Here is a 24,454-nt window from a genome sequence, read left to right on the forward strand (position 1 = left end):
TGGATACAATTCCACACCAAACCTAAAAAAGGGGGTGGACAAAAGTATTGTCACTGTTTGAAAAATCATGTGATGCTTCTCTAATTCGTGTAATTAACAGCACCTGTAACTTACCTGTGGCACCTAACAGGTGTTGGCAACAACTAAATCACACTTGCAGCCAGTTAACATGGATTAAAGTTGACTCAACCTCTGTCCTGTGTCTTTGTGTGTACCACATTGAGCATGGAGAAAAGAAATAAGACCAAAGAACTGGCTGAGGACTTGAGAAACCAAATTGTGAGGAAGCATGAGCAATCTCAAGGATACAAGTCCATCTCCAAAGACCTGAATGTTCCTGTGTCTTCCGTGCGCAGTGTTATCAAGAACTTTAAAGCCCATGGCACTGTGGCTAACCTCCCTAGATGTGGACGGAAAAGAAAAATTGACGAGAGATTTCAACGCAAGATTGTGCGGATGGTGGATAAAGAACCTCGACTAAAATCCAAACAAGTTCAAGCTGCCCTGCAGTCCGAGGGTACAACAGTGTCAACCCGTACTATCCGTCGGCATCTGAATGAAAAGGGACTGTATGGTAGGATACCCAGGAAGACCCCACTTCTTACCACGAGACATTAAAAAGCCAGGCTGGAGTTTGCCAAAACTTACCTGAGAAAGCCTAAAACATTTTGGAAGAATGTTCTCTGGTCAGATGAGACAAAAGTAGAGCTTTTTGGGAAAAAGCATCAACATAGAGTGTACAGGAAAAAAAAAAGAGACATTCAAAGAAAAGAACACTGTCTCTACAGTCAAACATGGCGGAGGTTCCCTGATGTTTTGGGGTTGCTTTGCTGCCTCTGGCACTGGACTGCTTGACCGTGTGCATGGCATTATGAAGTCTGAAGACTACCAACAAATTTTGCAGCATAATGTAGGGCCCAGTGTGAGAAAGCTGGGTCTCCCTCAGAGGTCATGGGTTTTCCAGCAGGACAATGACCCAAAGCACACTTCCAAAAGCACTATAAAATGGTTTTAGAGAAAGCACTGGAGACTTCTAAGGTGGTCAGCAATGAGTCCAGACCTGAATCCCATAGAACACCTGTGGAGAGATCTCAAAATGGCAGTTTGGAGAAGGCACCCTTCAAATATCAGGGACCTGGAGCAGTTTGCCAAAGAAGAATGGTCTACAATTCCAGCAGAGCATTGTAAGAAACTCATTGATGGTTACCGGAAGCGGTTGTTCGCAGTTATTTTGGCTAAAGGTTGTGCAACCAAGTATTAGGCTGAGGGTGCCAATACTTTTGTCTGGCCCATTTTTGGAGTTTTGTGTGAAATGATCAATGATTTGATTTTTGCTTCATTCTCTTTTGTGTTTTTTCCTTGCAAGCAAATTAAATGAAGATAATACCAAAGAATTTGTGATTGCAATCATTTTCAGGAAGAAACTGAGTATTATCTGACAGAATTGCAGGGGTGCCAATACTTTTGGCCACCACTGTATGATCTCCTGGTGGTGCTGTCAGGAGGGACATCCTGGAAATTTCTGCTTCAAATCCTGAAAGTGCACACACAGACGCTTCACTGCTGAGGAGCCTAGATCTTAGTTGCTGGAGTGAGGGCCTCAAAAAATCAACTCCAATCTAGACGCAACCTTGCCGGGAGCAGTATTCAAATACATGGGCGGCGCCGTCAGTGAGTGCATGAGAGAATCACACCCCATTGACTGAATACGAGCAGGTAGGACAAAGTGCATATAATGTTATAAAACCATTGTACTACCACCGATTTTAATGAAAGAAGCTCGTCAGTGATGCACACTGCATCACTAACAAAGCAATGAGATCAGTGTAGAGGGCAGCTAGGACGTGACAGGTACTCTTTAAGTACGGAGGAACATAAGTCGTGTAGGAGCCTGATCTTTTTTTCACATGCCATCATTTTATATGGGACTACAATATGCATACTCTTCTGCATTCCCATCTGCTAAATCTTTAAATGTAAATAAGTTACTGACTTCATAAATTCCTGCAAAAGGTCCAAAATGGCAATTGTAAAGTTTATCAAAGCTGTCTTTATAGTTTTCAATTCAATAGCTGATGAATACAGTGAATCTTGATTATTTTTTTTACTAGTCTCATTATTTTTGCATCTCTAGCAATTGATTTTAGTGCCAAATATCTGCTGTGTTCCACATGAAATGATGGCCCAAAAAGGACTGACATGCATATAGAAAAGGCATGGCTTGTTGAGAAAAGTGTAAATTTCAATGTATAGTAAGGAGTTTCATTCTGTTGCTCATGCAAATTTTTACTTGGTGGTCAAATTTAGAATCTCATCAGGCTAGGGTTACTCAGTGACAAGTGTCAGCAATTTGCAGAAAAGTCGCACAACAAAAACACCTGTGGAACTTGCCAGTGATTTGCTGTCATGCTACCATGTTAGAACTCAAGGTTTTTAGGCTTAGCCCAATTACCACTGCTTCATCACTGCTGTGAACCAGAAGCCATAATGAAAATACCGCTTGCAACAATCTTCCAGTCCAGTGTCACCATCAAGATTTAATAATAAAATAGTCACAATTAGGCACAAGAACTTTATTACAAATATGTCAAGCTAAAACTACATAAACGTTATTTTAGTTAAACCAATACACCAACAAAAATTAAAGTAATAAAATCAGTAAAAAAAATAAAAAAATTCCCAAGGGAAGGTTAGTGTTATCTGCGCTCTCGCATCATAGATCTCGTGTGACCTCCAATTAGCTTATGACTTTGATGAGAGGGAAGACTGACTATTGTGGATTTTTTTTTCACCACATTTTCTTCTTTTTAATGTAAAAGATAAAATAGAAACCATATACAATGTAGTCATACAATAGAAACAATGTTTAATTCAATCCAAAACACCAGTTTTCAGAGGACTAGAATACTCTAGAATTAGTCTTAACCACTTTAGCTATTTCTTCAAAAGGATAATAGTGGTAAAGACTTTCTCTACGCGACTAAATCACCTGAGTTGCGCCATGAAACTTTTAACAAGAATTAATTTGAATGATGTTTTAACTTTATTAACCTCATAATGTGATACTCCTATATATATATGAATATGCATTTTAATCTCAAAAAGCTGGTTACTTTATCCAAAAAAGATTAGCCTAGTCGTCAATATGTTTTTTCCTTGGGACTGCCCCATTGTAAAAAGTGCAGAGCAAATAAAGGACGTGTCTCGACAACTCTAGAAATTGGGGGTGAGTAGGTAAGAAACATAGAAATCTAGAGGAGGAAACACAATGTTAGATTTCATACCAGGCGCATAAACATGGTCATCATAAATCTGTAATAGATGAAAACACAAAGGGCCCATTTCATTATTACACTCGCATTTTCTTTTTGTGTTTAGTATTTGAGTTTTTCACCAGGTTTTTAATTGCACCATATTCTTCTTCTAACGCCTTACCGACATTGGACATACTGGCACGTCATGTGTCGGCTCCCTGACTGTGCTGCGGGCTTTGGAGCCCGCATCTTTGCTACTAGATGGTACATTCAGCCATCATCTGCCTCTAATAGCCACGAGTGGAGCTCGTGGCTCTTAACCTGTTAAATGCCACTGTCAAACTCAGAGCAGCATTTACAGCTAGCATTCCAGGGTGGGGGAATGCAGGGCGCTGAGGGGTTGCATTCAGGTCATTACTATACATTACCATACTGTGAAAGCCAGCCGGTTTTGGAGCACAGAATTCACAGGATTTTATTTGAGGGTGTGGGAGCCGTGTTGCCTTTCTAGAGCCTGCTCTACCAGTAACATGGAAACCCCCTATAATTTCCAGCAACGGATGACGGACCTGAGTGGGGGCTGTTTTCGTGAGGGATCAGCTAGGTTTTTTATTGATAACATTTTGGGGTACTTGAAATTTTTTGATCGCTTTCACTAGAAGGAGAGCTCACATTGTGTTCTACACTGAGCAGTTAAGTAGGGGTTTCCGTGTAAATAATGAAAGTGTGAAATTGTTTGTTTTTTATTATTATTATATATTACAGGGATCACCGTACAGAATAAATAACGTGCCAGTTTTACAGATTGAGTCGTTCTGGACACAGCGATACCAATTATGTGTACTTTTGTTTTTGTGCGTTTTTTTTTTGTTCACTTTATTATATATTTTCTGTAACTTTTTTTTTTTTAACTTTTCTACCTAGTAGCACTCTGGGACATGTTTAATTTTTTACTTTGATCACTGGTCTCATGCATTGCAGTACTCCTGTACCGCAATGCCTGAGATCTGTCAGTCACTGACTTAGCCTGTTAGACTCTGATGACCTCAGGGCACCATGGCAATGATCGGCAAAAAGTGGGGTGGGATTGGTCCTGCCATAGCAGGCCTTTTAACCTCTTAGATACCACGGTCACGATTGACAGCAGTATTTATTAGGTTAATCGGCCAAGATCAGTTTCAAAACCAGCCAGGGCAGATACCACAGGGTGTCAGCTGTCATGTACAGCGGTCACCTGCGGGAATTTCGCCCGTGAGGCGGCATTATACACTTATTCCTCAGTGCTGTTAAAAAGCGGTGCTGAGGAATAATGTCCCTTAATGACCACCATTACAAAGTGTATCAGCGGTCTTTAAGTCACAAAAAAAGGTTACAGACCAAAAAAAAAAAAAAAGCGTTTTCCATTTTGTGCCATATTGAAGAATTTGGTGTAAAATGAACATCTACATCTACCACAAGACAAAAAAGAAAAGTGATGCAAGAGATGAATTGGGCCCAAATACTTTGTTTAGCTGTCCACATTTGAACCGTTTGTTTCCCTCCCCCATAATGAGGATGGGGAGTCCTTAGAGTTTTCAGAAAGGATAATGAAATTCAATCTAGCATATCAATCCAAATTCTGATTTCTCAGTAATGGAGGAACAGACTGGCCATGTAAAGATATTGCTGGACTTGTCTTTGAAAGAGGTATGTCTTATTGCTAATGTTTCATATCACCTGATTTTATACACTCAGATACTGTCCTGCTCTAATGTTTTGTAACCAGAGCATTGTTCTAGGGTGTACTTCCACTATAATCAATATTTCACACAAGTGAATGTCCGCAACTTTCAGCATCTTACCGTACATGAATACTAATGAGTCTCCGGGTCCTTTTAAATTCCATAAGGTTATATATTATTTAGGAGCCTATGGAATAACATTCTCTATATTAGAATTCAGAATCTATTATACACATGAGCGATTGGTTCTGGCATTGCAGCTCCATATCTGGATGGTAGATAGACTTTTTTCATTATTAGCACCAGACTATTGCTTCCTAGTTTCTTAATACCAGTGCAGGGTCCTGCGTGAACTTCCCATAAACGTATAGACATTTTCTTGTATTCCTGTGTACTATTATTACTGTATCCACAGTTGTATTTTCCGTCTTTCGTGCAGCTCATGAAAACTGAGTTACCTTCCTGTGTGTTCTTCGATGAATAATGAGGCCCGGTCTCTGAGCGAAACATTTCCCACACTCTGTGCATAAATGTGGCTTTTCACCTGTGTGTATGATCTGATGGTTGACCAGATGAGACTTGCGTGCAAAGCATCTTCCGCACTCAGGACACTGGAATGGCTTCTCACCTGTGTGAATTATCTGGTGTTTCCCAAGATGAGATTTACGTGCAAAACATTTCCCGCACTCGGCACACTGGAATGGCCGCTCACCTGTGTGAATTCTCTGATGTTTGGCAAGGCCAGACTTGTCAGTAAAACACTTGCCACATTGGGGACACGGGAAGGGCTTCTCCCCTGTGTGAATTCGTTCATGTTTAATAAGGTCCGCCTTATATGTAAAACTCTTCCCACATTGCGCACACTGGTGCGGTCTCTCGCCTGTGTGGATTCTCTGGTGTTTAGTGAGTCCAGAGTTGTCAGTAAAACATTTTCCACACTCTCCACATGGGAACGGCTTCTCCCCCGTGTGAGTTCGCATGTGCTTGATAAGGTAAGAGTTGTGTGTAAAACACTTATTACATTCTGTACAAGTGAAAGGCTTCTTGGTCACAAGAGTTCCCTGAAGTCCTAAAACACCAGGATTTGGGTTAAAATGCTTAATATATTCCGAGTATGGAAACCTGTTATTTCCTGCACATGCCTTAATGAAATCTGACATGTCAAGAAAGCCTTCTTCATGATTTGATGTATCAGATGATAAAGATGCACCATGAAATACCGGGTGTATATTAACAGACATGGGGTTTCCTCCAGGTGGATCAACTGTGATATCATCGTCATCATCATCTTCGTCATCGTCATCATCGTCGTCGTCCATTTCACAATCTGGAGACGAAATGACATGCGCCTCCATAGAATGTCTGTTTTCATGTCCATCTGTAGATAATGCACAATGTTATTAAAAACTAAACAACCAAAAGAAACAGACTGGCCTAAAAAGCAGTTTTACATACTTATACCAAGCAGGCCATGGGTGGGTAGAATTCAGGGGAAACCAGACGTGTTTGCCGATACCAAAAAGGGACTGGAGAGTGTACAACCCTTGACTACAATCAATATCCTCTCACCGAAGACTGCGCTACTCGCTGAGAAAGCTTATTACTCAGGAACGTGTACTTAAACAGCAGAAGATACAGTGGTGTGAAAAAGTGTTTGCCCCCTTCCTGATTTCTTATTTTGCATGTTTGTGACACTTAAATGTTTCAGATCACAAAACAAATTGAAATATTAGACAAAGATAACACAAAACGCAGTTTTTAAATAAAGGTCTTTATTATTAAGGGAAAAGAAATCCAAACCTACAGAGCCCTGTGTGAAAAAGTGTTTACCCCCTAAACCTAACAACTGGTTGGGCCACCCTTAGCAGCAACAACTGCAATCAAGCGTTTGCAATAACTGGCAATGAGTCTTTTACAATGCTCTGCAGGAATTTTGGCCACTCATCTTTGCAAAATTGTTGTAATTCAGCCACATTGGAGGGTTTCTAAGCATGAAACGCCTTTTTAAGGTCATGCCACAGCATCTCAATAGGATTAAGGTCAGCACTTTGACTATGCCACTCCAAAATGTTAATTTAGTTTTTCTTAAGCCATTCAGAAGTGGACTTGCTAGTGTGTTTTGGATCATTGCCATAACCCAAGTTCACTTCAGCTTGAGGTCATGAACAGATGGCCGGACATTCTCCTTCATGATTTTTTGGTAGACAGCAGAATTCATGGTTCCATTTACCACAGCAAGTCTTCTAGGTCCTGAAGCAGCAAAACAGCCCCAGAACATCACACTACAACTACCATATTTTACTGTTGGTATGATGTTTCTTTTTTGAAATGCTGTTACTTCTATGCCAGATGTAATGGGACATACACCTTCCAATAAGTTCAACTTTTGTCTCGTCAATCCACAGAGTATTCTCCCAAAAATCTTGGCGATCATCAAGCTGTTTTCTGGCAAAACTGAGACAAGCTTTTATGTTCTTTTTGCTCAGCAGTGGTTTTCATCTTGGAACTCTGACATGCATGCCATTTTTGCCCAGTCTCTTTCTTTTGATGGAGTCATGAATACTGACAGTAACTGAGGCAATTGAGGCCTGCAGTTTTTTGGATGTTGTTGTGGGGTCTTTTGTGACCTCTTGGATGAGCCGTCGCTGCGCTCTTGGGATAATTTTGATGGCCGGCCACTCCTGGGAAGGTTCACCACTGTTCCATGTTTGCACCATTTGTGGATAATCGCTCTCACTGTGGTTTGCTGGAGTCCCAAAGCTTTAGATATGGCTTTACAACCTTTTACAGGCTGATCGTTCTCAATTACTTTGCTTCTCATTTGTTCCTGAATTTCTTTCGATCGCAACATGATGTCTATCTTTTGAGGATCTTTTGGTCTACTTCACTTTGTCAAGCAGGTCCTATTTAAGTGATTTCTTGAATGAAAACAGGTGTGGCAGTAATCAGGCCTGTGTGTGGCTAGGAAAATTGAACTCAGCTTCTCAAACATGTGATAAATTAACTGCGGTTTATGTTTTAAGGGGGGGGGGTGCAATCACTTTTTCACATAGGGCCCTGTAGGTTTGGATTTATTTTTCCCTTAAGACCTTCATTTAAAAACTGCATTTTGTGTTTACTTGTCTTACCTTTGTCAAATATTTAAATTTGTTTGTGATGTGAAACATTTTAAGTGTGACAACCATGCAAAAGAATAAGTCGTCAGGAAAGGGGCAAACACCTTTCACACCACTGCATGTCTGAAAAGACCTAGCATGAAAAAGGGATTTTTATTTTTTTATAATTAAGATGAAAATACCTGTGCTGATATCAGTTGGAATTTCTTCCTCTTTAATAAACACACGCAACTCATCATTCTCCTTTTTAATATCATCTCCTATGATAACGATTTGGTAATCACCAAGGCTTTCATTCTAGAGATTTAAAAAGGAAAACACAAGCATGTATTATAGGCATTTGTATGGGGTCTTCATTTTCAAGAAGCTTCTTAGACATATTATACAAACTAAGTTTCACACTATGCTTAACCCCTTTCTGACGTGGAGCGTAATAGTAAGCCCCACTTCAGATCCCCGTTTGGTACGTGCTCAGCTCTATACAGCTGACATGTGCCCGCAACAGCTGTGGGTTGAATCACAATCCATCTGTGGCTGTTAACCAGTTAAATGCAGCTGTCAATCTCTGACAGTGGCATTTAACTCGCGCTTCCAGGAAGTGCATCATTGGCCCCGCCCATTGGCGACCATGTCACATGATCGCGAGTCACCGATGGGTTGGCATGACAACCCGGGGTCTGCAGGTGACCCCTGTGGTTGTCACTACCAGATTGCTATGAGCGCTACACACTGGCGAGCTGATCATTGCCTGTGTGCAGTACAGAAGATCAGACAAGTGCAGCTTCTAGTCTCCCATGGAGACTATTGAAGCATCAAAAAGTAAAAAAAACAAAACTGTTTTTAAAAATAAAGAATATAAAAGTTTAAAATCACCCCCCTTTCGCCCCATTCAAAAATAACAAAAACCAGAAAAACACACACACTTGATATCGCTGCGTTCAGAATCACCCGATCAATATAAGAAAATAATTAATCCGATCGATAAACGGAGTAACGAGAAAAAAGTTATAAACGCCAGAATTATGTTTTTTTTGGTCGCCGCAACATTGCAATAACGGGTGATCAAAACATATCTACCCCAAAATGGTGTCAATAAAAATGTCAGCTCGACGCGCAAAAAATAAGCCATTACCCGGAGGTGCTATGGGTCTCGGAAAATTTATTATTTTTTTTCACCACTTAAATAAAAAAGAACCTATACATGTTTGGTATCTACAAACTCATAATGACCTGGAAAATCATTTTGGCAGGCCAGTTTTAGCATTCAGTGAAAGTGGTAAAAAACAAAACAAACAAAAAAAAAAAAAACACAAGAAACTGTGGAATTGCACTTTGTTTGCAATTTCACCACACTTGGAATCCCCCCCCATTTTCCAGTACACGATATGTTAAAACCAGTGATGTCATTCAAAAGTACAACTTGTCCCGCAAAAAATAGAATTAGACTTACCGATAATTCGGTTTCTAAGACCCTCCACGACCGTACACCTGGAGGTAGCCTCCCCATCCTAATTAGGGACAGGAAAACAAGAGGTTAAATAACCCCTCCCCACTACCATTCCCAGTGTTTTCAAAGGGCCACACAGTATGAATGCTCTAAATATTTTATTAACACTAAGGATTTTTCCATCAATAAGGAAAGGGTGGGAATTACCCGTGCTGTCGTGGAGGGTCTTAGAAACCGAATTACCGGTAAATCTAATTCTATTTTCTCCAATCCCCTCCACGCCAGCACACCTGGAGTAATACCAAAGAATGAATCTTAGGGAGGGACAACAGCCTGAAGGACTTTCCTTCCAAATGCTAGGTCTCTATTTGATATTACATGAACCTCTTAATCCATATGTTCTGGGCCAAATCAGTATCAAAATAGGAGCTTAAAGCAGAGACTTGGACCTTCAGTATGCTTGGTCTTAATTCTTTAGACAGACCGTTCTGTTGGAAATCCAAGATTCTGGCCATGTGTGTCCGAAAGGGATCTAATGGACGAGGCTCATACCACCGCTTGAAAGCTTTCCAGATTTTTTCATAGATGGAATTTATGACCTGTTTTCTGCAGTGTATGGATCACCTGTACTGAGAAACCTTTGGCTTCTAAGAGGGCGGTCTCAGAAGCCAAGCCGCTAGAAACAAATTCTGAGGGGCCGGATGGTAGATTGGGCCCTGATGCAGCAGATCGTTGATTTAAGGAAGCATAAATGGATCCTCCATTTTTATGCTGCTCAACGTTCCAAACCATGCTCTCTTTGGCCACACTGGAGCTATTCGGATCGTCTTGACCCCTTCCGACCTGAATTTTTGTAAGGTCCTTGGTATTAACAGAATTGGGGAAAAAGCATAAGCAAGCCCGACTTCACAAGGGTGAGCGAATGCATCTATCCCTGATGCTGAATCCTCAGGGTTCAAGGAGAAGAAGGCTCTTACTTTTGTGTTTCTCTGGTTCGCAAACATGTCCACATCTGGGTATCCCCACTTTTCAACAATCATCTGAAATATCTTCGAGTACAGACTCCATTCCCCTGGATGAATATCTTTTCTGCTCAACAGATCTGCCTGATAATTGTTGGAGCCCCTCAGGTGAAGAGCCAACAAGGATAGTAGATGATGCTCCGCCCAGTGAAAGATCCTCTCTGAGATCATCTGCAATCTCCTGTTTCTTGTACTTCCCTGATGTTTCAAGTGGGCTACAGTTGTCATATTGTCCGAGTAGACTCTGACATGTGACCCCTGAAGCAGAGAATTGGCTGCCCATAGAATTTCCTCCACCGCTTTCAGTTCTGTTAGGTTAAAGGGACGGCTCTGCTATTTCTTGTGACCAGACCCCTTGGAAGGCCACGTAGGAGACTACTGCTCCCCATCCCCTTTTGCTTGCGTTTGTCTTGACTGATAACAAGGGACGTTGAATCCATGCTGACCCTTTCTCCAGATTTTCTGGACAGAGCCACCACCTTAAAGTTGCTTTCACCTTCTCTGGCAGATGAATCCTGCTGGAGAGGGAACTTTGAGATCTGTCCCAACAGGAAAGGATGTAGTTTTGAAGGACCCTTGAATGTGCTTGAGCCCAAGGTACTGCTTGAATAGATGAGGTCATGGACCAGAGGACGGACATGGCGAATCTTATTGACACTCTGCTCTGGTTCTTCAGTGCATAAACTTTAGACCTTAACTGATTCTGCTTCTCTTTTGGCAGAAAGGAGGCTTGCTGCTGGGAATCAAAGAGAATTCCCAAGAAGGTCTTCCTGGTGGAGGGAATCAGATCTGACTTCTTGTAGTTTATCAACCATCCTAAAGATTTCAGGATCTGGAGGGTCATCTGAAGGTCTCTTTCCAAACTTGAAACTGAGGAAGCCATCACTAAAAAATCGTCTAAATAGGGGACGATGCTGATATTCCGTTTTCTTAGACAAGCTACCACTTCTGCCATGATCTTTGTAAACAGACGGGGTGCTGACGAAATTCCGAAGGGGAGTACATTGAATTGTAAATGAAGTACCTCTCGGTTCTGACTTACGGCAAATCTGAGAAATTTTCTGTAGGCCGGATAAATTGGCACATGGTAGTATGCCTCTTGCAGGTCTACTGTTGCCATGACAAATCCTTTCCCAATCAACGGAATAGTGGACCTTATCGACTCCATCTTGAACCTTCTGTATTTCACATATCGGTTGAGATGTTTTATATTGAGGATTATCCTGTAAGAACCTGAAACCTTTTTTAACAGAAACACCTGAGAATAATGACCTTCTCCTTGTTCCATGCGAGGCACTGGTGAAATAACTCCTGAGTTTTGAAGATTCTGAAGACCTGTCATTAGGAGCTTTTGTAATCTTGTCGATGGTAAAGACGTTACTTCCATCCTTTTTGGAGGGTAGATAGCAAAGACTATTTCAGCTCCTACCGTCACCATGTCCAAGATCTTCCTGTCTGAAGATATTAGCTGCCATTGAGAAAGGAAGCTTGCAATTCTGCCTCCTAACTTCTTGGCGTCATTGTCTGTCCTGCCTAGAACCTTGAAAGATATTCTTTCCTCTTCCCCCTTTTGGGTAACTCCAGCGACAGGCTTTACCCTTGCCTTTGTACTGAAAAGCTTGCTGCTGTTGTTGTTGAGGAGGAAGAAATGGTCTCTTTCTGAAGCTTCTTGGATTCTTCGGCTCGGGCAGAGACTTTTTCTTGTCGGATGCCTTCTCCAACAACTCGTCCAGGACTGCTCCAAACATATACTCTCCTTTGAATGGAATGGAACCAAGCTTAGATTTTGATGAGTTGTCCCCACTCCACATCTTCAACCATAGAGCTCTTCTTGTAGAATTAGATAAGGCCGCCGATCTTGCCGCAATCTTGACAGACTCCGCCGAGGCATCAGCTAGGAATCCAGTGGCCTTTTGAATCAAAGGATAAGATGCCAGGAGGTCCTCCTGAGGAGTACCTTTCCAGAGATGTTCCTCTAGTTGTTGGAGCCAGAGAAACATGGAACGAGCTACACAAGTTGAAACGATATTCGTCTTCAGTGACGCCGCCGATGTTTCCCATGTCTTCCTTAGCAGACTGTCCATCTTCCTATCCATAGGATCCTTGAGCTGGGATGAGTCTTCAAAGGGAAGGGTTGTTTTCTTTGCTACCCTTGCCACTTGTACATTAACCTTAGGAACTTCCGTCCATACTTTAGCCGCATTTTCATCCAAAGGGAATCTATCCTTCCATATTCTCGGCAGAAAAGTAATATTTCCTATCTTCCTCATGATCTTCACTTAGGACCTGAAGCCAGCTTTTTCCTACAGATGGCACATTTGCGAAGTGTAGTATTTTCTCCCACTCTCTGTGCAGGATCCTCGTCTCCCTAAAATTAAAAAAGGGGAGATTTAAAATATATTTGTGATCCTGCTCAAAAGAGAGTGGGGAATAACCTTGGACCTAGTGCTTACTGGAGCCGGGTTAGTGCTGGGCTCTGCAGACGCAGGCTTTGGAACAACACCCTCCATAGTAGCAGAATATTCTGTCCTACTTTAATGGTGTCTTCTTATCTGGGTCTTTTATAGAGGAGACCGAGATCCAGCGCCAAATTTTCACCTATCCGGTGAAAGATCCTCCATTCCTGGGCAAACCACGGCTTCAGTTTGAATTTCCCACCACGGCCCCATGCGTTCCATGGTGGAATGCACCGGAAGTGACGTCCTGCAGGCCGAAAACCTGACTTCCGGCGCATCCTGCATGCGCGCCGGAACGCTGCCATGGAGGAAGGAGGAGACACCGGCTGGGGAGCTACAGGAGGCCCCCAAACCCCACTCAGCTTTACCCGTAGGCGCAGGCGAGCGAGGGGGTCCCGCTCCTGAAGGAAACGGGAGCTGCCAGGGAAGGAAGGAAGGAGGCGATCGCTCACTGCAGCCCGGCCAGGTAAGTTTAATTGGTCCCTGCTTTCCAGCCGCAGGCACTCCAGATAACCTCTTCATCCCATAGGGACAGGAAAACACTGGGGATGGTGATGGGGAGGGGCTATTTAACCTCTTGTTTTCCTGTCCCTAATTAGGATGGGGAGGCTACCTCCAGGTGTGCTGTCGTGGAGGAGATCGGAGAAAATAAGCCCTCACATGGTCATATTGACCGAAACATAAAAAAAAGTTATGGCTCTGGGAAGAAGGGAGCAAAAAACGAAAATGGAAAATGTTTCGGTCATGAAGGGGTTAAATGTCATTAATAGCTGAATTTTAGGGTAAAATGGGCTCAAAGTGTTCTAAAATACTTTGAAGGGAATCTGTCAGGAGGATTTCGCCCGCTAAACTATTTATATGTGCATGTAGCTATTTCAAAGACAAGTCCAGAAATTCCTTTACATGGACTGTCTGTTTTTCCATTGTTGAGAAATCAGCATTTGAATTGATATGTAAATGAGGTTGAAGAGCTACTGGTAAACTTGAAGCCTAGGTCACACCATCTCTATTCCCCACACAGTGCTAGGGAATGGAGATGGGGAGACTGGCCATGTAAAGATATTGCCATACTTTTCTTTGAAAGCGCTGTATAGTTGGGGTGTGAAATTCTGCTGACAGATTCTCTGTTTTTAGGAATCAGTTTAGATGAGTAAGGTTGATATGTGGTCTCACTAGGAAATCTACCTTATGATCTTGTGGTCCACTGCGATTTTCTTCTGGACAAGCCTGGGAATAATGAGCTCGAAGACATAGCTCAGGTGGAATTCTCTTGCAGAATCCTGGTTTTCTCTTGCTGGATCCTGGATGCATCTTGCTGGGTCCTCCTGTAAGTAATACACAGTGCGGACATTTATTCATGCTCCTACACTAGAAACTAATGTAAAACCACATACAAATGTAACTTTTAAACTGTCATATGGATAGTGTAATATGTATTACTTTTTATTGTTTGTGTTCTGTTACATTTTAAAAAATATAATGAAGTGGTTTTTCAATAAGAAAAAAAAAAGGATTCAAAAAAGAAACTAGTGTAAAAAATGTGCAAACTATGCCATTTTTACATCATAATTTGGGACTTTAAAGTGGTCAGAGCTTATCAGCATGGGGAAGGGGCACGAATGGTAAATTTGTTTTTCAGGTTGACGCCAGAAAGTGGCATAAGCTTTAGTGCAAATCTACACTAGCCCATGTCTGATGCAGATTGGATGTGTAGAAGCATGAAATGCATCTCAATTATTAAGAGGCGCATCACTTAAATTATGTGCATCTTACCTAAAGTACATTGGTCTTAATAAATGTCCACCAGTGACTCAATGCAACATTTATATGTGGTGATCAGATAAGTGTGATCTTAAAACCAGACTTTTCATATAAGATTGATGAAAGTCTCCCCTTACCGGGTGATGTGAGGGTCTGGTTGCTCACAATGACATCCTTATATACTTCTAAAAACTCCTGGTCCTGAGCAGAGAAATAAACAGTTACACCATTAAGCAGTGGTCTTCATCCTGTGGCTCTTCAGCTGTTATCCCTGTGCTTCACAGAAACTTATAAAGTTGAGTCGTGAAAAAAAATAATATTATATATATATATATATATATATATATATATATATATATATATATATATATATATATATATATATATATATATATATATATATATACATACATACAGTACAGACCAAAAGTTTGGACACACCTCATTTAAAGTTTTTTCTGTATTTTCCTGACTATGAAAATTGTACATTCACACTGAAGGCATCAAAACTATGAATTAACACATGTGGAATTATATACTTAACAAAAAAGTGTGAAACAACTGAAAATATGTCTTATATTCTAGGTTCTTCAAAGTAGCCACCTTTTGCTTTGATATCTGCTTTGCACACTCTTGGCATTCTCTTGATGAGCTTCAAGAGGTAGTCACCGGAAATGGTCTTCCAACAATCTTGAAGGAGTTCCCAGAGATGCTTAGCACTTCTTGGCCCTTTTGCCTTCACTCTGCGGTCTAGCTCACCCCAAACCATCTCGATTGGGTTCAGGTCTGGTGACTGTGGAGGCCAGGTCATCTGGCGTAGCACCCCATAGCTCTCCTTCTTGGTCAAATAGCCCTTACACAGCTTGGAGGTGTGTTTGGGGTCATTGTCCTGTTGAAAAATAAATGATGGTCCAACTAAACGCAAACCGGATGGAATAGCATGCCGCTGCAAGATGCTGTGGTCGCTATGCTGGTTCAGTATGCCTTCAATTTAGAATAAATCCCCAACAGTGTCACCAGCAAAGCACCCCCACACCATCACACCTCCTCCTCCATGCTTCATCAGACCAAAGCACAGATTTCCACTGGTCTAATGTCCATTCCTTGTGTTCTTTAGCCCAAACAAGTCTCTTCTGCTTGTTGCCTGTCCTTAGCAGTGGTTTCCTAGCAGCTATTTTACCATGAAGGCCTGCTGCACAAAGTCTCCTCTTAACAGTTGTTGTAGAGATGTGTCTGGTGCTAGAACTCTGTGTGGCATTGACCTGGTCTCTAATCTGAGCTGCTGTTAACCTGCGATTTCTGAGGCTGGTGACTCGGATAAACTTATCCTCAGAAGCAGAGGTGACTCTTGGTCTTCCTTTCCTGGGGCGGTCCTCATGTGAGCCAGTTTCTTTGTAGCGCTTGATGGTTTTTGCAACTGCACTTGGGGACACATTCAAAGTTTTCCCAATTTTTCGGACTGACTGACCTTCATTTCTTAAAGTAATGATAGCCACTCGTTTTTCTTTACTTAGAATTTGTACTATGGCAAGTAAAAAGCAGCTAACAGTCTATTCAGTAGGACTATCAGCTGTTTATCCACCAGACTTCTGCACAACACAACTGATGGTCCCAGCCCCATTTATAAGGCAAGAAATCCCACTTATTAAACCTGACAGGGCACACCTGTGAAGTGAAAACCATTTCCGGTGACTACCTCTTGAAGCTCGTCAAGAGAATGCCAAGAGTGTGCAAAGCAGTCATCAAAGCAAAAGGTGGCTACTTTGAAGAACCTAGAATATAAGACATATTTTCAGTTGTTTCACACTATTTTGTTAAGTATATAATTCCACATGTGTTAATTCATAGTTTTGATGCCTTCAGTGTGAATGTACAATTTTCATAGTCATGAAAATACAGAAAAATCTGTAAATGAGGTGTGTCCAAACTTTTGGGCTGTACTGTAATATATATATATATATATATATATATATATATATATATATATGTTTTTTTCCCCCACAAAAATGGTGCATACTTGGGTATGCACCATGTATCACGGGTGCTCGAGTGAAGTGCTCGAGTCCCTGCCCTGCATGTTTCACAGTTGTTAAGACACCCAAAACAAAAAACATGCAGGGATCGCTCGTGCATGGCAGACGATCCCAGCAATGTTTTTTTTGGCCGCGAAGCATATGGGGCAGAGACTCAAGCATGTCACTTGAACACCCAGGACACTCAAGTAGCGAACACTTGCGCTCAACACTGGTCGCCATATCATCATCATTTTTTTCTCTTTACTTTTGAAAAGATCCCTACCCTAACCCCAACCCTAGCCCAACTCCTAACCCTAGCCCAACCCCGGCCCAACCTCAACCCCAGCCCTAGCCCTAGCCCCACCCCCGGCACAAGCCCAGCCCAACCTCAAGCCCAGCCCAACCTCAAGCCCAGCCTTAGCCCTAACCTAGGCCCAACCCCAACCTCAACCCCAGCCCAACCCTGGGCCCTAACTCTAGCCCTAACCCCGGCCCCACCCCAGGCCCAACCCTAGCCCAACCTCAAGCCCAGCCCTAGCCCTAACCTAGGCCCAACCCCAACCTCAACCCCAGCCCAACCCTAGGCCCTAACTCTAGCCCTAACCCCGGCCCCAACCCTAGCCCCAACCTCAGCCCAACCCTAGCCCTAACCCAGGCCCAACCCCAACCCAAACCTAGCCCCAAACCCAACCCCAACCCCAGCCCAACCCTAGCCCTGGCCCCACCCCAACCCTAGCCCCAACCGCTAACCCTAACCCCAACCCCGGCCCAACCTCAACCCCAGCCCAACCTCAACCCCAGCCCAACCTCAACCCCAGCCCAACCTCAACCCCAGCCCAACCTCAACCCCAGCCCAACCTCAACCCCAGCCCAACCTCAACCCCAGCCCAACCTCAACCCCAGCCCAACCTCAACCCCAGCCCAACCTCAACCCCAGCCCAACCTCAACCCCAGCCCAACCTCAACCCCAGCCCAACCTCAACCCCTAACCCTAGCCCCAACCCCAGCACCCAGCCCCAGCCCAACCCTAGCCCCAGCATTTATTTTTTACACCGTTCCTCGTGTGGGAAAAAAAATAATTTTTTTGTATCGCTTTATTCTGAGAGCTATAACTTTATTTTTCGGATGATGGAGCTGTGTGGCGGCTTGTTTTTTGCGGGACAAGATGACGTTTTCAGCGGTACCATTTTTATTTACATTCGTCTTTTTGATCGCGTGTTATTCCATTTTTTGTTTGGAGGTATGATGATAAAGAATTGTTTTTTTTGTTTTGTTTTTTATTTTTTTTACCGTGTTCACTAAAGCGGTTAACTAGCGGGACAGTTTTATAGGTCAGGTCGTTCCGGACGCGGCGATACCAAATATGTGTACTTTTATATATATTTTTTTCATAATATTATGGGTTCAATATATTTTTATTTTTGGGGGATTGTTTTTTGTTTTTTTAAATATATTTCACTTTTCTATTTTTTTTTTTTTTCTTACTCTTACACATTGTCCCACTATGGGACTTTCACTTTTTGCAGCCCGATTTGCTGCATGGCATAGAGAACAGTAGCTCCCTTTGCCATGCAGCCTGTCAGCGCTGCACACAGGGGAGACACTACTTTAGTCATGCACAACGCATGACCAAAGTAACGTCCTGCCTCCTGGTAACCTGGATGTTGTCATAACGACATCGGGTCGTCATGACAACATCCGGAAGCCGCCGCAGACATCGCTGGATGCCAGCAGGAGGAGAGGTGAGTATAGCGATCACCTCCCCCCTTGCCACCGCAATGCTGAGATCGACTTCAATCGCAGCATCACGGGGATTAATGTGCTGGGAGCGGTGTGGGACTGCTCCCTGCACATAGCACCGGGTGTCAGCTGTGACAATCAGCTGACACCCGGTGGCGATCACCCCGCACTGCTTGTGTGCGGGCGCTATCGCAGCGCGCATAATAGTACGTAGCTGGCCCTATAGGCCCAGGGCGCAGCTACGTACTATTACTGACAAGGTCGTAAAGGGGTTAATGCACCGACAGATGCAAGAACTTTATAGGAACCTGACACACACATTGATACAGTTATTATCCATCTGTACAGTGTCCCCGTATTCGCAGCAGCGCTCACCTCTACAGTAAGCAGCTGAATGATCTGGTTGGTGAGCTGAAGGATCTTTTTATTTTTTTTATCTTCTTTTAATGAATGAGGTGGAGGCTTCATAATGGGATCCTGGGTAATGCTCAGTCTTCCAGATTCTGTCTTGATGGCTGTGAAATTCTATCAAGAGAATAATATTCACTGTTATTAGACTTGAACTTGAATAAATCCTAAAGATCCTACAAAAAAATAAATCTATACACATCAGCTACTTGACAGCCGACCATCTAGTGTGTATTAGGTCTCCTAACGCTCCCTGACAGATGATAATGGGGGGAGAGAAGGATCAGGTTAAACAAAGTGTACATGTGTATGGGGAAAAGTGGAAGAAGAGAAATCACTATTGGCCGAATGTTCGACCGCTAAGGTACATGGACAGTTGGAAATAATGTACAGATTAGGGAGGAAAAAACTTCTTACATCTCCGGTGAGAAGGTAGATGATCTCCAGTGTGAGGTTTAATATCTTCTCAGACATTCGACTCTTGTCCTTTGCCATTTTGCTTTAGGCTGTCAGATAATGAATACAGTAATAGTCCTAAATACACCTACAATGGAAACAGATGGAAGAAAACAAGCTTTGGCAGATATTCCCATCAGCCTGAAGATTTAAGACAGTAGCTAAATACTGAAATCTGTCACCCAAGTTTTTCATATGTAATTTAAAAGCAGCATGATGTAGGGACAGAGCCCCAGATTCCAGTGATGTATCACTTACTGAGCGGCTTGTTGTCATTTTGATACAATCACCGCTTTCGCTGCTACAGATCTAGCAAAGCTCAAAATGCGGAGCTCTGTATAACCCTGTTCACACCACTGACTGGCAGCTTTTTGCCCATGTACAGTATACACAGAAAGCTGGCAATCGGTGTTGGGTTACACAGTTGACTAGGAGGCACAAGACACCTAGTCCTCTAGTGATAATCTACTGCTGAGAAAACACTTATTATATTTAAACAGCAGCACACAGCATAAGTGACATCACTGGTATCAGGCTCTCAGCCCCTACATCATGCTGCTCTCAGATTACACAGCAAAAAAACTGCTGACATTTTCCTTTAAAAATAGTAGCTTTTTTTTTGTAACATATTTTTACTTTTCCTTACAGGTCCTGGAGATCGTAGGAGGGGGGGGGGGGGGGGTTATGAGATGCTCTAAAGTTGTCTGGATCCAGCCAACATCAGTCCCCTCCCGCTTCTCCCGTGCTTTAGTAGCAGAGCTGGCTTTGCTAGCAGTCTGAGAGAGTGCTCAGCTCACACCAATGGCACGACCATATTGCTTGTTCGAGCGGTCAACCTTGAGGAGCGCACCATCCCTGGCAGCCAAGAGGCAGAGGAGCGGTGTGCTCCTGAAAAAGAAGAGAAGTAAACCCATTTAATCCATAAATGTCAGTCTCAATATATCGATATCAACAACCCATGTCCCACAGTAATATAGATTAGGGACAAACACTGGATATACACATGTGGTATGGTGATTATGTCATAGCATTCATGTGTCTGCACTCATAGGTATCACGCACATGTCCTATTGTAATGTGCATGTGAGAGGTGCTGGACAAGCCATTTACGGTAATAGCTCCAAGTTCTTCACTTGGGGATTTCTATCAGAAGGAGCTACTTGCCAATAGCTACAAGACATGTCTATTGTAATGACAGGCCTCCCACACCTCCCACTGTAAACACTCAGGTCTGCTCCACCAGTATAAAATAAGTAGTGATATATTAAGCAGCAGAAAATACACCAGTCTGCTCCACCTGTGCCACTAATCATAAAGCACTACAGTCTGCTCCACCTGTGCCATTAGATGCTATTAAGCGTAGAGCACTACAGCCTACTCCACTGGATCCTATTAAGCATAGAGCACTACAGCCTACTCCACTGGATGCTATTAAGCATAGAGCACTACAGCCTACTCCACTGGATGCTATTAAGCATAGAGCACTACAGCCTACTCCACTGGATGCTATTAAGCATAGAGCACTACAGCCTACTCCACTGGATGCTATTAAGCATAGAGCACTACAGTCTGCTCCACTGGATGCTATTAAGCATAGAGCACTACAGTCTGCTCCACTGGATGCTATTAAGCATAGAGCACTACAGCCTACTCCACTGGATGCTATTAAGCATAGAGCACTACAGCCTACTCCACTGGATGCTATTAAGCATAGAGCACTACAGTCTGCTCCACTGGATGCTATTAAGCGTAGAGCACTACAGTCTGCTCCACTGGATGCTATTAAGCATAGAGCACTACAGTCTGCTCCACTGGATGCTATTAAGCATAGAGCACTACAGTCTGCTCCACTGGATGCTATTAAGCATAGAGCACTACAGTCTGCTCCACTGGATGCTATTAAGCATAGAGCACTACAGCCTACTCCACTGGATGCTATTAAGCATAGAGCACTACAGTCTGCTCCACTGGATGCTATTAAGCATAGAGCACTACAGTCTGCTCCACTGGATGCTATTAAGCATAGAGCACTACAGTCTGCTCCACTGGATGCTATTAAGCATAGAGCACTACAGTCTGCTCCACTGGATGCTATTAAGCATAGAGCACTACAGTCTGCTCCACTGGATGCTATTAAGCATAGAGCACTACAGTCTGCTTCACTGGATGCTATTAAGCATAGAGCACTACAGCCTACTCCACTGGATGCTATTAAGCATAGAGCACTACAGTCTGCTCCACTGGATGCTATTAAGCATAGAGCACTACAGTCTGCTCCACTGGATGCTATTAAGCATAGAGCACTACAGCCTACTCCACTGGATGCTATTAAGCATAGAGCACTACAGTCTGCTCCACTGGATGCTATTAAGCGTAGAGCACTACAGTCTGCTCCACTGGATGCTATTAAGCATAGAGCACTACAGTCTGCTCCACTGGATGCTATTAAGCATAGAGCACTACAGTCTGCTCCACTGGATGCTATTAAGCGTAGAGCACTACAGTCTGCTCCACTGGATGCTATTAAGCGTAGAGCACTACAGTCTGCTCCACTGGATGCTATTAAGCATAGAGCACTACAGTCTGCTCCACTGGATGCTATTAAGCATAGAGCACTACAGTCTGCTCCACTGGATGCTATTAAGCATAGAGCACTACAGTCTGCTCCACTGGATGCTATTAAGCATAGAGCACTACAGCCTGCTCCACTGGATGCTATTAAGCATAGAGCACTACAGCCTACTCCACTGGATGCTATTAAGCATAGAGCACTACAGTCTGCTCCACTGGATGCTATTAAGCATAGAGCACTACAGTCTGCTCCACTGGATGCTATTAAGCATAGAGCACTACAGTCTGCTCCACTGGATGCTATTAAGCATAGAGCACTACAGCCTACTCCACTGGATGCTATTAAGCATAGAGCACTACAGTCTGCTCCACTGGATGCTATTAAGCATAGAGCACTACAGTCTGCTCCACTGGATGCTATTAAGCATAGAGCACTACAGCCTACTCCACTGGATGCTATTAAGCATAGAGCACTACAGTCTGCTCCACTGGATGCTATTAAGCGTAGAGCACTACAGTCTGCTCCACTGGATGCTATTAAGCGTAGAGCACTACAGTCTGCTCCACTGGATGCTATTAAGCATAGAGCACTACAGTCTGCTCCACTGGATGCTATTAAGCATAGAGCACTACAGTCTGCTCCACTGGATGCTATTAAGCATAGAGCACTACAGTCTGCTCCACTGGATGCTATTAAGCATAGAGCACTACAGCCTACTCCACTGGATGCTATTAAGCGTAGAGCACTACAGTCTGCTCCACTGGATGCTATTAAGCATAGAGCACTACAGCCTACTCCACTGGATGCTATTAAGCGTAGAGCACTACAGTCTGCTCCACTGGATGCTATTAAGCATAGAGCACTACAGTCTGCTCCACTGGATGCTATTAAGCGTAGAGCACTACAATCTGCTCCACTGGATGCTATTAAGCATAGAGCACTACAGTCTGCTCCACTGGATGCTATTAAGCATAGAGCACTACAGTCTGCTCCACTGGATGCTATTAAGCATAGAGCACTACAGTCTGCTCCACTGGATGCTATTAAGCGTAGAGCACTACAGTCTGCTCCACTGGATGCTATTAAGCGTAGAGCACTACAGTCTGCTCCACTGGATGCTATTAAGCATAGAGCACTACAGTCTGCTCCACTGGATGCTATTAAGCATAGAGCACTACAGTCTGCTCCACTGGATGCTATTAAGCATAGAGCACTACAGTCTGCTCCACTGGATGCTATTAAGCGTAGAGCACTACAGTCTGCTCCACTGGATGCTATTAAGCATAGAGCACTACAGTCTGCTCCACTGGATGCTATTAAGCATAGAGCACTACAGTCTGCTCCACTGGATGCTATTAAGCATAGAGCACTACAGTCTGCTCCACTGGATGCTATTAAGCATAGAGCACTACAGTCTGCTCCACTGGACGCTATTAAGCATAGAGCACTACAGTCTGCTCCATCTGTGCCATTAGATGCTATTAAGCATAGAGCACTACAGTCTGCTCCGCCTGTGCCATTAGATGCTATTAAGCATAGAACACTAGTCTGCTCCAACTGTATTTTAAAGCTGTGCAAAGGACAACAAAGCCTGCTCCACTCCTGTTGTTAGAAATTAGAAACATAAGTCTTCTCCACCTGTGCTGTCACTGACTGGGTCACCTGCACTGTAAGCAGCTGTGATATAACAGCCAGATACAGAGAGGACACAAGTCTGCTCCATCTGTAGAATTACAAGGTCTGGACACCACAGTCCACTGCACCTGCATGACATACATTACACAAGGGACCCCCACATCTGCTCCACCTGTGCTGTAATGAGCCAGTAGCTACAGGGCAGAGCCTTTCCCTTCTATGGTTCCATAACCAGACAAATACAGAGGACACTACAGTCTGCTCCTCCTGCACTATAACGAGGTCTCGTATTGGACACCAGAGTCTGCTCCTCCTGTGTGAAGCACGTACCTAGAGGACAGACCATATGCTATTACCCGTCCCTGCCCGTCTCATCAATGTCTTCTCTCCGTTTTCCCTACTTAGCCGTCGCCAGGAAGTTGCTAACAGGGAATGAAGCAATTTCCTGTGGCAGCGGCTCGCCCTGTGGTTGGACCTTGATGACGTCAGCGTCACGTGCCACCCTCCATCGAGAAGACCCTGTGACTGGTCACCTGACCGGAATGCCTGTACCACGTGACCGCCTATTACTTCAGTCTTGTGAGCGGGAGGTTTGAATATACGGACAGGCGGCCGCGGCCCTGAGTGTAGGTGACGTGATGGAGGCGCCCCCTGCTGCATCGCCCGCACTGATCCTTCCCCCATTAATGAAGTGCAACAAAACAACTTTATTGGCACATTTTGCTGACAATGCAATGTCTTCATTGCCAAAAGCTACACCAGTATCTGAGAAGAATTAGGAAAAGCAAAAGAAAGATGGCACCTATCAATCTATATTGCCACACATGGACACCGCCACAGCCAACCCCTGG

At 43.5% G+C, this 24,454-nt stretch overlaps 1 protein-coding gene across 2 annotated transcripts; it reads right to left on the reverse strand.

Annotated features, from left to right (window-relative positions):
- Window positions 1–2,558: 2,558 nt before the first annotated feature.
- On the reverse strand, window positions 2,559–24,098 carry LOC141273001 (gastrula zinc finger protein XlCGF66.1-like). 2 transcript variants are annotated; one of them, XM_073684282.1, is made up of 8 exons: window positions 23,934–24,098; window positions 20,043–20,284; window positions 19,358–19,484; window positions 18,908–19,057; window positions 14,915–14,978; window positions 14,202–14,341; window positions 8,274–8,388; window positions 2,559–6,353 (listed from the first exon to the last, which is right to left on the reverse strand). In XM_073684282.1, the coding sequence occupies exons 3-8, from the start codon at window positions 19,433–19,435 to the stop codon at window positions 5,416–5,418; spliced, it is 1,485 nt and encodes a 494-aa protein (XP_073540383.1). In that variant the 5' UTR covers window positions 19,436–19,484; window positions 20,043–20,284; window positions 23,934–24,098; the 3' UTR covers window positions 2,559–5,415. The 2 variants fall into 2 exon arrangements, with proteins under 2 accessions (XP_073540383.1, XP_073540382.1); XM_073684281.1 differs by lacking the exon at window positions 20,043–20,284 and having other exon boundaries at window positions 23,934–24,097.
- Between the last annotated feature and the right edge of the window lie 356 nt (window positions 24,099–24,454).

The sequence above is a fragment of the Phyllobates terribilis genome, unplaced genomic scaffold (assembly GCF_046119375.1).
Source record: "Phyllobates terribilis strain yellow unplaced genomic scaffold, ASM4611937v1 Scaffold_5__5_contigs__length_657084704, whole genome shotgun sequence".
Taxonomy (NCBI): Eukaryota; Metazoa; Chordata; class Amphibia; order Anura; family Dendrobatidae; genus Phyllobates; species Phyllobates terribilis.

Excerpts from the sequence above, each read along its gene's own strand:
- LOC141273001 (XM_073684282.1), bottom strand. The coding sequence starts at position 19,435 with ATGGCAAAGGACAAGAGTCGAATGTCTGAGAAGATATTAAACCTCACA. Across the intron at positions 19,058-19,357 it reads TCTACCTTCTCACCGGAGAT|AATTTCACAGCCATCAAGAC; the intron begins GTAAGAAGTTTT and ends TTCTCTTGATAG. Across the intron at positions 14,342-14,914 it reads CCAGACCCTCACATCACCCG|GAGGACCCAGCAAGATGCAT; the intron begins GTAAGGGGAGAC and ends TATTACTTACAG.